General features: G+C 36.3%; 2 protein-coding genes across 3 annotated transcripts in view; both read right to left on the bottom strand.

The window, feature by feature from the left end:
- LOC138022502 (ankyrin repeat domain-containing protein SOWAHC-like) overlaps nucleotides 1–9,838 on the bottom strand; it is a 23,994-nt gene extending 14,156 nt beyond the window's left edge. The window contains exons 1-7 of one of the 2 annotated variants that reach the window (XM_068869661.1): nucleotides 9,707–9,838; nucleotides 8,620–8,709; nucleotides 7,323–7,459; nucleotides 6,587–6,659; nucleotides 5,703–5,783; nucleotides 5,425–5,454; nucleotides 421–569 (exon numbers count right to left, since the gene is read on the bottom strand). In XM_068869661.1, the coding sequence (XP_068725762.1) occupies nucleotides 421–569; nucleotides 5,425–5,454; nucleotides 5,703–5,783; nucleotides 6,587–6,632 (306 nt within the window). In that variant the 5' untranslated portion in view covers nucleotides 6,633–6,659; nucleotides 7,323–7,459; nucleotides 8,620–8,709; nucleotides 9,707–9,838. The remainder of the gene's footprint in view (nucleotides 1–420; nucleotides 570–5,424; nucleotides 5,455–5,702; nucleotides 5,784–6,586; nucleotides 6,660–7,322; nucleotides 7,460–8,619; nucleotides 8,710–9,706) is intronic. The other variant, XM_068869660.1, reaches the window with a different exon arrangement.
- Nucleotides 9,839–9,861: 23 nt separating this feature from the next.
- Nucleotides 9,862–15,000, bottom strand: part of LOC138022501 (ankyrin repeat domain-containing protein SOWAHC-like) — a 13,141-nt gene continuing 8,002 nt past the window's right edge. The window contains exons 6-9 of the mRNA XM_068869659.1: nucleotides 11,341–11,372; nucleotides 11,122–11,223; nucleotides 10,749–10,760; nucleotides 9,862–9,906 (exon numbers count right to left, since the gene is read on the bottom strand). Of these exons, the coding sequence (XP_068725760.1) occupies nucleotides 9,877–9,906; nucleotides 10,749–10,760; nucleotides 11,122–11,223; nucleotides 11,341–11,372 (176 nt within the window). The 3' untranslated portion in view covers nucleotides 9,862–9,876. The remainder of the gene's footprint in view (nucleotides 9,907–10,748; nucleotides 10,761–11,121; nucleotides 11,224–11,340; nucleotides 11,373–15,000) is intronic.

Raw genomic sequence — 15,000 nt, 5'->3', positions numbered from 1 at the left:
AATCGTACCGTGTAAATCGGCCCCCACAGTGAAGAAGACAAAAGATAAATCTTAGAAGTTTCGAAGTGGGAAAATATACCGTGCAAGCAGAGGAAACTTGGACTGGATGTTTATGATTTGTTTTCGCGATGATGATCATGTGACAGTAGTCGGATTCTTTATTTCTTTTCATGTTCGCAGGCTCACTTTTCAATCGACAATACAAAGGATAAAATCAGTCTACTGGGTATCTTCACATGATCTGACGTGGCAAACAAAATTTACGAAGGTTTCTCCTTGGTTTAGACGCACGTATTATGTTCTTAACCAAGCAAAGAACATATTTGAACGACAGCTAGGGTTCAGATTTTGTGAAGTCACATGAAACTAGCAGTACGGTCAATAACATATTAATATAGGAGACCTCCGCATCAGCCTTACCGATCTTGATCTATTTTTATCCTCGGAGGCGTCGTTTTTGGAACCTTTCTCGCTGTTGCTGTACTGACTTGCTAACATTACACTTGGGGTTGAACTTGTCGAGCCAAATTTACCATAAAGCGATCCATAACCAGATGAATCTATCGAATCTGTGGATAAGAAAGAAACAGGATACAAATCAAAACATTTATGAAGATATTTTCGAATGAGTACCGCAAAATCCGCCCAAACCACACGCACTTGTATCGACGCAAACATTTCAAGAACGGAAAAACCCAAGTGCTTACCCCAGCCAATTACAGAGAAAGCGACGAGCCAATCAAAAGCAAGCAAATAGATGCAACCGATGCTCGGCGCAAATCACAATTGGTCTTCGCTCTGAGTGACTAATAAAGGGCGCGAGACTTTTCAGTCTATCAACCAGCGTAGGAACGCCAAACAAAAGGAATAAATAATTACTTTTGAAAACAAAAAACGAATCAGAAAAACCTTCACTCTTAAAAGAACGCCGTCGGAGAATAATAAATGCAGAGACCTAACAAACAACATGAAAATAATAGCAAAACGCTGCATGGAACATCCGAAGGTAAGTGGAGAACAGTTTTTCATTATTACGGGACACAGTTACAACAGATAAAGAAATATTCTAATAAGTTATATAATCCTAAAAGCCCGTTATGAAAATGGGAACTACTAGAAAAAAAGTCGCTTTGGTCATCAACTAAAATTTAACTGAATACCGAGGCCTGGGAAAATGGAAAATAAAGGAAATCAAAACAACACATGGGTAAGTTCCATCGCTTTCTTCCTCAAAACTTGTTATTTTTTGAGCCTCGTTTGTACGGTTTCACGACTGTCAATTTTTCGAGCAGTCTAAAAGAGGAGGATGTACGGTATGACCAAGCGTCATTACGCTAACGAAAGACAGATGGTCGTAGAGCCTCCATTTGACAGTAACAGCACCTGGGGCAAGGAAGTTTGGTTCTGAGGTCTATGCTACAAGAAGGTCGAGATTGATTTCGAGAACTTAAGTAATGAAATGATTTCAGAAGGGAATTATCTTTAGATCACATAATGTGGCTGGAGCCAGTTACACTACTTTTAAGGACCTTTTTATTAGAAGGGTTGTTAAGGTAGCTCTGAATTGGCTCCCAAGAATTTTTTGAAACTTTGCTGCTCATACACCTTACTCCAAAATGGCCGTCATTTTAGAATTCTTTTGCTTGCTTGCAAATTAGCCCTCGTTGCCTCGTTCTGAAGCTAAAAATCAAAAGAATATTTAATCTTGAACGAGGCAACAGGGCTAATTTGCAAGGAAACAAAAGAATACTAAAAATGGTGGCCATTTTGGAATAAGGTGTATAGTTCTATCTCAAATTGCTAATTACTATTCTACAATAAAAAAAATGGGGGTCACCTAGTTCACTTTTGAAATATAAGCAAGTAAAGACGAAATACAGGGTGGTTTTGGGGAGCTTTCATGTTACCATGGTAACATATAATTTCACTGTAGTGGGTACATTCATCTATATATATTCATATATTTGTTCATATTGTATCATAACATTGCTGTTACGTGATACAGTATAGTAGTTATAACCCATCTAGTAATTAAGCAATAGTGGACGTTTTTCCGTGTTTCCATAGCCTCATCTAAACAAGAGGGAGAGTTGGGAAAATTCGAGACATTTATGCAAATCCGACACGCAGTCGAGGGTTTGCATAACTGTCGAGAATTCTCCCAACTCCCCCAAGTGTTAAGATGACGCTATGGAAACACGGAAAAAAGTCGGATCCTCTGTTGCTTTTATAAAATATTTCTCAGAGATAATTCAACAAATGAAGGAAAATGCTGGCTTTTTTTACTTCTTGATTAAAACAAATTTTCTTGCCACACGCTCATATTTCCTACCAAACAATCAAAATGCGCGTCTGACAATACATAACCAATCAAAATTCGAGTGATGTCACAGTCGCGTTTCCATACTCTCATCTAAACACGGCTATTGACCAATGAGAGTTCGCGTACTATCCTAATTATTTTAAAATAAGGTCTCTAAAAGTGGTGAAACTGGTTCCAGCCACCTTAAGAAAGATTCTGAAGTGGTTTGCTGAGATTTGTGTGGCAGAAATTCAGTTCTTCTTCGGGAAACCTATCAAAACTGACGATGTCGGCTAAACGAGTCAGTTTAATTAATTAAGGTCCAGTAAACTTGACAGACCTACATTGTGAAATCAGCGAGACAGAGTGAATATGTTTGAGGTACGGTCCCATACCGAACGAGGTGTACTCACACGTAACTCAAGGAAAAAATAAAAACATTGAAATCAGACCTTTGGAAGACTTTGCCCCAATTCTCTAAAGCTCGGAGGCCTTTTTAAATCTTGTGCAAAAATAGGAGACAAAAAAATGCTTCAGTTCCATTCACAGTTAACTTGGGTTTGTCTGGGTACATTCTCATCCTCTGGAAACATGTGTTTCCTTTTTGTTCTGTTAGAGAAACAATTGCTTACTTGTTTATTTGTTTGTTTCAAGTTGGTGTCTTAAAAAGTCTACTAAGTGGTACAGAAGGTGATTGAAGGCGCCATTACAGAAGAATCAGTAGAGCGTTTGTCACAACCTTTTATATATTTGGTGCGATGCGTTTGTAAATTGTAATTGTCTTCGTTCAGCGCCTGTATATCACAAACTGTCGTAATAATTACTCTTGTCGATCTTGTAAATATTTCGCATTAAATCGCCCTAATTTGGCTCACTAGAGCATCTAAGTTCTTTTCCGCGTGTACTTTCGCCCGTTTCGTTTAGCTCCGTAAGAGAGGACAGTTGATACAGCCTGCTTTGTCTTAACATTCCTTCCTCAATTTCGGCTTTCTTGGTTCCTTGCAGTAATATAAGTTAGTTCCTCTTTATTTCAGCAGCTCCTTTACTTTTCCGTGGAATTCGGTATGGACTACGCTTTTAAACATTTCCGTTATACGGGGATCATGTTAATACTTGCAGTATCAGGTTCTATCACAATAAAAGATGTTTTTCCTCACTTCTTTCTCACTGGATTGAAATTTTAATTCGTATATAAACAGCCAAATATCTGAGAAAGTTGTCGAACAGCTTACAGATTAAATGAAATCGATCGATCAATAAAAGATTTAAAAATCTTCTCAACAGCATTCACTTTACATCAAAAGTCCACAAGTCTGCTCATAAGAATATCAACATAATACTTTCAACTGTATTTCAGACTCTACTTACGACAAAACTTTCATTGCATACTATATTTTACATTTCCTACTAAAATTTACAAAAGCCTTCACTTTGGTATTTTCATCAAGGATGTTTCAACTTGATTTCCTTTTACACTTCAAGGTATTTTAAGTTTTCCTCGTGAAATGTTCTATGTTAATGAATTCGGTCAACACCGCTAAAATTATCCATTTATGTTCTCGAAGATTACAAAATGATTACAAAACACTTTTTCATTGCCCTCCTTCTAACCAACATGGCAAACATAACATTTAGGACAAATATCCCTTCAGTTTGTCACAATAATTTATCCTTCTTGCTGCGCAAACTCAGTCGAAGCAACCCACTCCTGAGAATACCACTGCCTCTTCTTGTCGACGTCACAGGCTCGTCTACATTTCCATGGTGACGAGAATAACACATTTTAGCAACTTGTATTACTTAATGAAAATGCTCCACGAGAGATCAGCCAAGAAGCCTTTGCCGACGAATTACTTTCTGTTTTTCAAAACAACTCGATTCCATCGGCTTTCAAAAGCGTTGATGATAGCGGAAAACCAACTTGCCGTTTGACAAACATCACCAAAAAATTCTAAAACCAACCCACAGAACTCAAAGAAGGACTGGATCGAGCAACCTATTGTTTCACTCTCGTTTTCAAATCCGCGCTGACATCTTGTTGGGACAAGTTATGGGTAAAAACGGAACTCATTTGATATTATTCGGTGAAAAAAAAAACTTTGAAAGCGGTTTTTAAAACATTGCCCCATTGCTTTCCTCCCTCTTTGAACTCGATAATGTATTTTGTGGACATCAGTGACTCAAATACAATTCTTTGCAATGTTGCGTGACAAGTGACATTCGGCTGCAGGACACCGCAGACAGCCAACAATAAAAACTGACTTTTTCAGAAGAACAACAAATCGTCTACAGATAGTTAAACTGTAATATGGGTGAACTTCACAAATCTTAGATATAAGTAGTAAAGGGAGCCTATACTAAAACAAGAAAATACCTTTAAACCACAGTAACTAATGTTTACACTTAAAGTTGTTCGAACTTTTTCCAATGAAAGTGCTTGTCTTTTGAATAATTGTAACGTGGGGTAGTTGCCCTATCGTTTCAAAACAAAAGATCTTTGTGTGGAAAAAATAACGACGACCGTAACTCGTCACAATTAATGAAAAAGCGGCTCCTTGGAAATTTGAAAGTAAAAATAAATGATTCCAAAGTTCTTTTTTTTTCCGATCCACACACTTGTTGTTGGAGAAAATTGTCCAGCAAATTTGATTGCAAACATTATTTTGCTAGGTTTAAAGTTATTCATTAGTCGGAGTGGAGGTTCTCTTTAACAAACCACACAAGCTTCAAGCAGGAGCTGATCAAGGGGAGCCCCTTTTTCCCATACTTTGCTTAGGAGTCAACTCTTTCCTGAGTAGATTTATTTATCGAACGTCTCCCTTGGAAGACGCAGCACGCCCACTGTTGTAAAGGCCAATCAAAACAAACTCCAAACTCGTCTCAATGGAGGCAGAGAAGAGAGACCCTGGGAACGAGGTTGAGCTATCTCAGCGTCAAGACTCAAGGGAAATATGATAGTTTTCGAGGGAAAACCTGTTCCTAAAAATAAATTTACTCGGGAAAGGGTTAACTCCAGGACTTGGTGGAGGATAGCGGCTCCCTTTGATGAACTCCTGGTTCAAGTTATTCTACTTAAAAATAAAATTCAGTTTCCGAATTAAACAAATTTAACAAATAATTACCTGAATGTGACCGGAAATACTCCAAGAGGGCTACAAATGAAACAAGACAAAGATGAACAGAAATATTGAAAAAGAAAATCTCTGTAGCAAGCTAAGCGATAGGAAAGTGAACTTGCAAAAAGCAATGAAATAAATAAGCATTGTTACCTATAAAATAATACAAGTTATTAATCCGATTTTAAAACTTTTATTCTTTCGCGTTCAAGTACTGTTAACAGAAAATGCGCATGACCTACAATTGTAGCTAGGAGTAGCCTCTGGTCTTTTGTTCATTTTACCTTGTGATTCAATCGTTAATCCGTCTCCAGCCACTTGTCTGGGCTTTTTACCGCTATAGTCCCGGCAGTTTATGTCCGCATCTATGAATAAATAAAAAAATCAATGATGAAAAAAGTTCACGTAGGCCGTGCGCAATGCTTGTTTACATGTAGCTCAGTCTGGTTAGGCCTGTTGCCTGGTTAAGTCTGTAAACACTTCATTGAAGGGAAGGTGAGCTTGGTCTAACTATATTCAAGAATATAGGGTCGTTTTGAAAACCACCTTGATGCGCGCACGACCGACATTAATGAGATTTTTTAACTTGTATCCTTAAAGCAAGACCAAAGTTATTACTTCAATCAAGACAGACCTCAAAATTAAACAAACTAATCGCTGTACAAGTTAAGGGCCATGTTGCGAGGAATGCGCGGGAAACACTCGCCACGAAAATACAGTCTGCTTCTGATTGGCTGTGTGCTAAGCATGAAACTTTTTGGCCAATCACTACAAAGGACGGCGAAATATATTCGCCCAATCACAATCAAGATATTTTGGCGAGAATAGTCCGCATAGATAATGAACAGCTAAGATACATGTACATGTATTTGTGAAGCAGTCTGAAAAGAAAACATTCAGGCATCGAACGCATGACCATGCGCAGTCCACGGCTCTATAACTGAGTTACACGTGTATCAACCTCCGCCCGTTTTATATTCCATCAAAGGTGAGAGTATGACTTCAAGAAATACACAAAATTTCTTAAAATTATGCTAAAGGCGGATATGAAATTCTTTTAGAAGACACTGATCATCGCAGTTTGAGAAGCAACTTACTAGAGCAGTTAAAAAGAGGCACATTAAACGCGATTTTATTACGCTGAACATGAATGACGCAGAGAACTTACCATACTCTGATACAAGCATTTTAATAACCTCATTGTGTGACTGCATTGCTGCAAGATGAAGTGGCGTGTATCCCTAACAACAGCATGAAAATGGGGTACTGTTAGCTAGCTTACCAACGCTTTTAAAGCACTTTGTTCACAGAGGAGGTTAGACACAGCGCAACCAAAACGCAAGTCACTTCTTTGGTCAACAAACCAGCCAATCACAACGCAAAGAAAATAACGGTAGCCGGCGCTATGAGCGGGAAAACACGTGCGATTAAGTCAAAAGTAGTTTTCTCCTGATTGGTTCAAAGAGTAGGCCGAACATTTTGGCCAATCAAGACCCGTAGCGATGCACCCACAATGCTCCATGAATCGATTAAATCTGAAGCACCTTAAAGTGTGAAACTTGCAATTCTTATCCTTGGAACAAAGCTGGGATTTTAAGACACCAATTTTATGCCCAAATATGGACAAAAATTAGATCCAACCTGCACGCGCGGGAAAATGCACAAGCTACGTTGCATCCAAATAAGGAAATCTTTAAACTCAAAGAACCCCGGCTCTGAACCAGAGTTAAACACTTCAAGGTCACGAGCTTCTGGGTTGACCGTAAAACTCTAACACGAGAACTCCACTTTTGTATACACTTACCAGGCTCATGCATCCATATCTTAATAGTGTCCATCATTTTTTTATGGCGCATTTTCAGAATAATGAATAGACAAAGTATTAAAGAATGAAAGGAACTTACCCCCTAAAATACACGGTGAAGAAATCAGTGATTCCAAGGAGTCAGAAAAAAAGAAAGTGTCAGTATTTCCATTTGAAAAGAACATCAACTATTCGTTAAATGACAATTGAGAAAATTTCGACTAAAATACTTACATTCTGTTTATAGAAGCCACGGCAAATGAGTGCATGCAAAAAAAAAAAGAAAAAATTATACTCAACTGCTTTACAGCAAAGACGGCTGATACGTAATAAATTACATGGATAACGTTTGATAAATTTTTTTAAAAACTGTAACAGTTGTAATGTCAATGAAGTACTACTGGGAAAAAGAGAGCTGGAACAGTTTAAAGGAATTTACATAATGCTGAAGACGTTCTAACTTTCTAGCAAAAAATTAATTAATTAAAAGACGATTTCTCAACAAAAAAACTCTATTATGGCATATCATCACGTCATAATAGCGCAAAAATTCAATATCTTTAACATGGCCTAGAGGCAAGCAAAAGCAGCCCAGCATGCTGAGAAGCTGCAGTTGACGATCACAACAATTGGAGGCTGCTCATAGAAGCAGACAGAACTGACTGAATCACTTAAATTTTCACTTCCAAATTATGTGGGCGCCGCCATCTTAAATACTTGTGACGTGTTACAGTTGTCCTATTGTTCCGACACAAAGAGCTTTTGTCTAATAACAATAGGGCAACCATAACACGTCACAATTATTCAAGATGGCGGCACCCGCAAAATTTAAAAACAAAAAGGCGATTCTTAAACTTATTTATTTCGGACGCAAATGCTTTCTTGGAAAAAAATTAGACTGATTTGACGGTAATGGTTATTTCCTATTATTTAAGCTATTATTTTATTGAAGTGCAGGGTTTTCCGGAATTAAAAAAAAATCACAGAAAATTGAAGATTTGACCACATTCAAACATTCTTTCGAAGAAGTACATATGCTCTGGAAAGTGCGACAACTTATTGAAGCCATAAAAAATTGTAGGGGTTACATAGGTGCATTCGTCTGGAATTTTTTAAAATCAGAATGATTTCTATTTAAGTATCAATCTTAGGAGGGATTTAGGGTTACAGTCAAATCTGAAGGAATCATTTAAATAAGCCATTTCCGAGTTCATATCTGCCTCCTCTTAAAAGCGAGTCTAAGTGTGAAGTTTTTCTTATGAAAATTAGTTTTCATTCATATGTATAGTAGAACTAATTACCATCACAAAAACTTTGCACTTAGACTCGCTTTGAAGAGGAGGCAGATGTGATCTCAGAAATGGCTTTTTATTTAAGTATACAGCACTGTAACTCACCGTTCTTCCATTGACATCAATTCCATGAGTACCAGCCAAAAGTTTCACAATATCTGCTCTTCCATGTTTTGCAGCCCAATGAAGTGCACTCTACAATGAAAAAATCCCCATGGCATTACTTTCATACCAAAGCAAACCCACTTCTAATTGCTTCCATCCTGGCACTGCCAACCATTATAACGGGGGATAATAGTAAAAAAAATAAACAGAAATCATATTATAGGTAGTTACTTCCATTATGATAAAGCATTCAAACATTTCACTAGATCTCTGCAAGTCTCTTTCTTCTCCTACACTACACGGATGCCACCATGTTATGTGAGTGGTCTTATACCACACCAACAGGTAGCCAAAAAGACCAAAATTCCTCCTATTTCCGAAAGTTACAAGCATAGTTTTTTTCACTTCAATAATTAATATGCACTGCATCTTAAATAAAAGGACAGCTGCTTGCAGTCAATTTACAATATGTACATTAATAGACCTTTTCGGCTTGTACATTTTGTTTTCCCATTTCAGACCACGTGATGTTCTCAAGGGAATGTTTCTTTTGTTTTTTCATAAGTTATGCATACATATTCACGTGCATAAGACGACATTTGAAAGACACTGTTCCCTAGAGTAACATCATGTGGTCTGAAATGGGAAAACAAAACGTACAAGCTGAAAAGGTCTATTCACCCATGAAAATCTAGGCAGACTATACAATTTGCAAACCATTTTAACCAACACTGCACACGAGCCACAATGCATGTACATCAGTTTCATTCACTCAAACTAGGAATTATTATAATATTGGTAGGGTTAATTCTTGTGATAAATCCCCTTAATTTATGGCTGTTTGCTACTTTGCTCTGTTCCTGGTAAGAATGTTACATGTAGCCATATTCAAGTGCTGTCATTTTGTTTTGAAACCCCATGAATAAGTTAATTTAAAAATAAAGATAATTTAAATTATTAATGTCCTTTAGTCAAAAAGCCAGAACCTGTGATGCTGTCACACAATCAAATCAATCAAAACGTCTACATCATAAAATTAGCAAAAAAGTAAGCAGAAGAGACAAGAAACTTCATCATAATCACTTACATACTATAGTATGAATGCCAAGAACCCCCACATGGTATCAGCACACGTACATGTACGAGGATGAAAAAGACAACAAGTTAATGACTTGTTTTAACAATAAGATAATTTGGAACTGAGCATTAACAATTAATAATTTTATCAATTCTCCATGGGGAAAAATTAATTTTTGTTCAAAAAAGATTAATAATTTTGCTTACCCCCTGTATATGAGAAGTCAGCAAACAAATATTGATGGAAAAAAGAAAACAAACAACAGTCAGTACAGCACAGAGTTGAACAAAAAGAAAATTTCATATCTTATACCAGTATACAACAAAAATTGCTGCCAGGAGGGTAATTGAACACACAGTCATTGTAAGCTGATTGAAGAAATAATTTTTTGTGGTAGTGGTACAGTGGTTTCAATATGTACCAACAGCCGCGGAAAAGCGTACACAAGTACCAGAGGGCCAACAGTTGGCTAATTTTCTGTTAACAACAGACTAATGTGATCAGATACATGTACACTAGCATTCTTAACTCTTTCACCCCTAAACCAGCCTATATTTAGTATTTTACTCTGTCTAATGCCAGACAATTTTACTCGTCAATAGACCTCTTTCATAATGACGGCCAAATAAAATAATTTTTATTCTTCTGTTTTAATGCTAATAAGCCTTCCTAGCCTCGCTTCGACAAGAAAATTTCAAAGAATATTTGATTCAAAATGAGGGCAGTAGGTCTAAGTAACATAAATACAAAAGGGTTGTAATAGGCTGATTTAGCAACAGAACGGGAACGTCAGTGGCGACGGCGCGCGCAGAAAAAACACCAATGAGAATTCAGAATAGAATAGACTCCACTCTTTTCTTCTCTATTCTAAATTCTCATTGGCGCGCGACGTCGCCACTGACGTTCCCGTTCAGTTGCTAAATCAGCCTAATAATATTACTGAAACCACAGTTTATAATATGAAATAAACCTGGAAGACATCCTCACTGGTACAATGTACATAAAAATACATTGTATATGACAGTGCATTCTGACATTTTAAAGTACTTACCAACATAAAGTCCTGAAATCATAAAAAAAAAAGAAAAATTAGATTTTAATTAGTCATTTTTTTTTGTTAAATCTAAAATGAAATACACTGTATACTCCCAATTCACTTGCAACAAAACAACATAGTTTTATATTTTAATGTGTTAACATAACTTGAAATGTTCAAATCAACTTGTGAATACATGTGTAATATTATACTGTGATTATGTGTGAATGTTATTATTCAATTTTGCTTTAATGTTCTTGATCCGATAACAATCTTGGTGGAGAATTGCACCATTAGTGGAATACATTATTGATGCAAATGTTCTATTAGAAATTGAATATTTCAGCTGCAAGCAAGTTCAAAGCTAAAAATGGTTATTACACTTCACCCTTTTTGTGGCCAGATTCCGGTCCTGCTCCAGCAGACACATGATCTGAGCTCTGTTTGCTTTTGCTGCTGTAATGAACCACTCTTTTTCCAATGGTTCAAGCTTAAAAAGCAGAGATAAAAAAATTAATATACATTTGGCAAGAATTCAAAAGCTCCAGAATATACAAATTAATAATGTTCCCAAGACGTTAAATCAGTAAGCCAATTAGGAACTTACATGAGCTGACGGTCCACCCATTAAGTCATCCCCTGTCAAAAGAAACAATCACTGACAGTGAGTATTAAATAATGTATCACTTTTTAATACAATATGTTTAATATACAATGTACAATATGTTTTTTCGGTGAGTGGATAACCCATTGACTCCTGGGAGTTCCCCATTGACGGTCTGAGTCTGGCCAGTTTACGCCTGTTTAGGCGTCAAAGGGTTATAATTATAATTTGTAATGTGCCCTTAGCCCAGCCTGCAACAGAGAATACTAGTTGCAACTCAATTAATTTTCTATTGCAGTAAAATTTACACATAAGAATTTGTTTTCATCATTTACTATTGCTATTAATCCTTTATCGTTGTCGGTTGTTGTTGTTACAGCTGTTAGTAGCAACTTGTTAATGATAGTATTTATTAATGAAATAGAAACAAAATGTTACTGTTTTTAAGTGTAGAAGATTGTGCAGTTTGTTTAATATTTATTTGTTTTAGCAGGTTGAAGTTTTGGCAGCTATTCAGCTGATGTGGACCTGCTATACCCACCCACCCATATACTCACAGAGGACAGCCACAACACCGGGAAATAATCATCCTCTACTCTTCTCGAATAGTGTGTGGGTTCTTTAACATCCCACAGGGAACTGATGAACATGGAAGATATTTGTGAGACGGGACCTGTGGTTTCTAGTCCTTATCCAAGAAGACTTGAAAGTGTAACCATTTGCGGATGTAACTACAAAGGCAGCACTTTCTCCTCAGTTATTTAAAGACCCTGAGTGTTGGTCCGGCCGGAGTCGAACTCACAACCTCCCCCATCAACCAACTGAGCCACCGGTGCGCAGTAGTTGTTGCACTAGTTTTTGTCCTTATTATTGATGTCCTGTTGGCAGTAGATACTGACATTGCCTTTTTTGTTCTTGTTTCAGTTGCTGATGCCTTGGTTTTTGTCATTATTATTAACTGTTATTACTCAACTCAAAGGCTGTATGCATACATGTATGTGTAGCTGTCAAATGAAGAACCTGTAAATTATATTGTTGTGTAATTATTTTGCTCCAAAAGCCAAAAGTAATGCAAACTTTGGTATTACTAAGCTCTAAATAAAATTAATACCAGTCTGAAATTTCAAGGTTATGACACAAGACTGCCAGACTGCACCTTGGAACTAAGCGGATCTTCATTTCTTGAGCAGATGCCCTAAAACTTTACGTGTATATAAATGACAGATTCTCTTTTATTTACTCAATAGAAAGATCATGTTTTTCTGAGATAAACACAATTAGAAAAATTCCATACCGATTTTCCTTCCATGTCCTTTAACCTTTTAAAACTCAGAATTTCACTTGCATTGGGGTACGTATAATGCCGGGGCTAGTAAGGAGACTGGCAATAGCAGAACTGTGATGTCAAAACAAGAGTTCACACAGGAAATTTTAGGGATAGAAATTTCATTTTCTTGTCTAACTTCATTGCAACCAAATACAACGCATCTCAAGGCAGTTTCAGCAACTTCTGATGATCTAAAAAAAAGGAAAATTTGGGCCCTGGAATATTTCCTTTCCTGTCTTGATGTCACAGTTCTGCTATCCCCAGTCTCTTTACAAGCAAGGTTTTGAAGTGAAAATTCTGAGTTTTAAAAGACTAAAGGACATGGGAGGAAAATCAGTATCCATAAATTTTTCTGACTACAGTAATTTATTATTGTTTTTTATCTCATCAAACCATGTTTCCATTCAGTAAATAAAAAAATCTGCCAAATTCTCTTTAAAATTTGAAGTGAAACACAAGCTAGTCATAGACTCATCAAGGGAATATTACGTTCTAAGAGAATAAAATTATTTGCTTTTACTAGAAAAATAAACACTAACAGACTCAGATAAAAAAAAAATTCAAAGACAAGTTGAATCATGAACATACATGAATTCAGCATCACCTGTGAATACAGTACATTCAGGCAAAAAGGAAAAAGTGAGTCATCTACCTCTCAATCTATCATGAATACTTCAGAAGAAATTTGAAATAAAAATCTACAATAGCAGTCAACAACTCACTTCTTTTTGTTCGTTGGCGTCTGATGGCCATGAAAAACCATCACTCTACAGCTGAGATGAAAACCTCACACAAAATGTTACACTGGTTTTGAAGACATTAAATAAATACAATCATGTATCTTGTTGTTGATAAATTAGACATACATGCATGCGTACTATACCAGGAGTGGTCACAATTGATTGCTCCAAATGAATTAAATTTTCACGAAGCCAAACCATTTGTTTTCAATCCTCAACATATTTATAGAAGCCACACTAACAGGTGACAAAAGAATGAAATGATAAATAATTAATTCAAGACAAGCATGCTGTACATGTACAAGTGATGAACGAATAAATTAATCATAAGCATGTTCATTTATAATAACAATAATTATTATTAATACGTATAATAATCACTCCTGAACATGACTTGAGACTGGGCCTGGCATAAATTAAGAATCAAATTGATTACACTGTATGCAGGTATGGAAAAAGTACCTAACATGTAACTTTCAGAAGAAAAATTATCCATCAAGTAAGATACAGAAAATTGCATCAAAACGACCTAGTTTGGTTGCAATTAACCTAAGAAACAAAATGACCTGCAACATACATGTGTATAAGTTGCTGTAAGCAAAATTATTCTAAATTAAATCTATTTTTAAAAAACTGTTCAATATCTAAAAAACAAATTATGTTTCTTTTCAGATGGTATTTTAGAAATGAGTTTACATAATGGGAAAAAATATTTGAACATACATGCATGTAGAACAGACATGCAAAAAAATATATTTCAAAATGTTAATGATTGTCAGTCAGAGCAAGTGTACATGTACTTTACAGAGAATAATGTTTTTTTTCGGTGATAAAGAATAATGTTAACACTGCAAGAATTCTTTTTGCTTTTGAAAATCAAGGGGTGCTTACCATTTAGCCAAATAATCCAGATGGAATGATCGTTGCATAAAGGTAAGCGATTTTCTGAGTTTATTGACCAACTGGGTGAGAATGGCGCTTACCATTTACAACCCGGCATTCCATTCCACATATTTTATCACATATTTACTCGATCTTGTGAGAAAGGTCCTGGAAATGCAATGATTCTCGCAAATGGTAAGGGAATTTCCTGAATTCCATACCAAACGGAAAAAGTGGACTATCTCTGGAGGTTGTCCACAATTTCCGAAAAGATTTTCTGGAAAATTGCCTTTCCATTTGACCTCAAACCGAAATTTCCAGATTTTTTGGCTAAAATTAAGGGTAAGCACCCAACCGCACTCAATTGAAAATCGCTCCATTATTATTATTATTATTATTATTATTATTATTATTATTATTATTCAAGATTGTGCTCTAAGGAAAATTTCGGCTGGGGTGCCCAGCCCTCCAAGTTGGTTGCCCGAATTAATTATTTATTTATTTAATTAAATATCTGAGATCAACAACGCAGCAAGATCTTCATCCATCTCTCTCTCGAAAAACCATTGCTGCTACAGTAACTGCTCTGATGATCGTCGAACTCGCTAGTGCAAGAAAAACCCGCAACCCCTCAAATTTTTCACGCCTTTTTGAGAAAGACAAGAAAAGTGGCAATGCCACTGATGTTTTTTTGGGTTTAAAAGTGAAAAAGTA

The sequence above is a fragment of the Montipora capricornis genome, chromosome 10 (assembly GCF_036669925.1).
Source record: "Montipora capricornis isolate CH-2021 chromosome 10, ASM3666992v2, whole genome shotgun sequence".
Taxonomy (NCBI): Eukaryota; Metazoa; Cnidaria; class Anthozoa; order Scleractinia; family Acroporidae; genus Montipora; species Montipora capricornis.
This window is presented reverse-complemented; position numbering and strand designations above follow the sequence as displayed.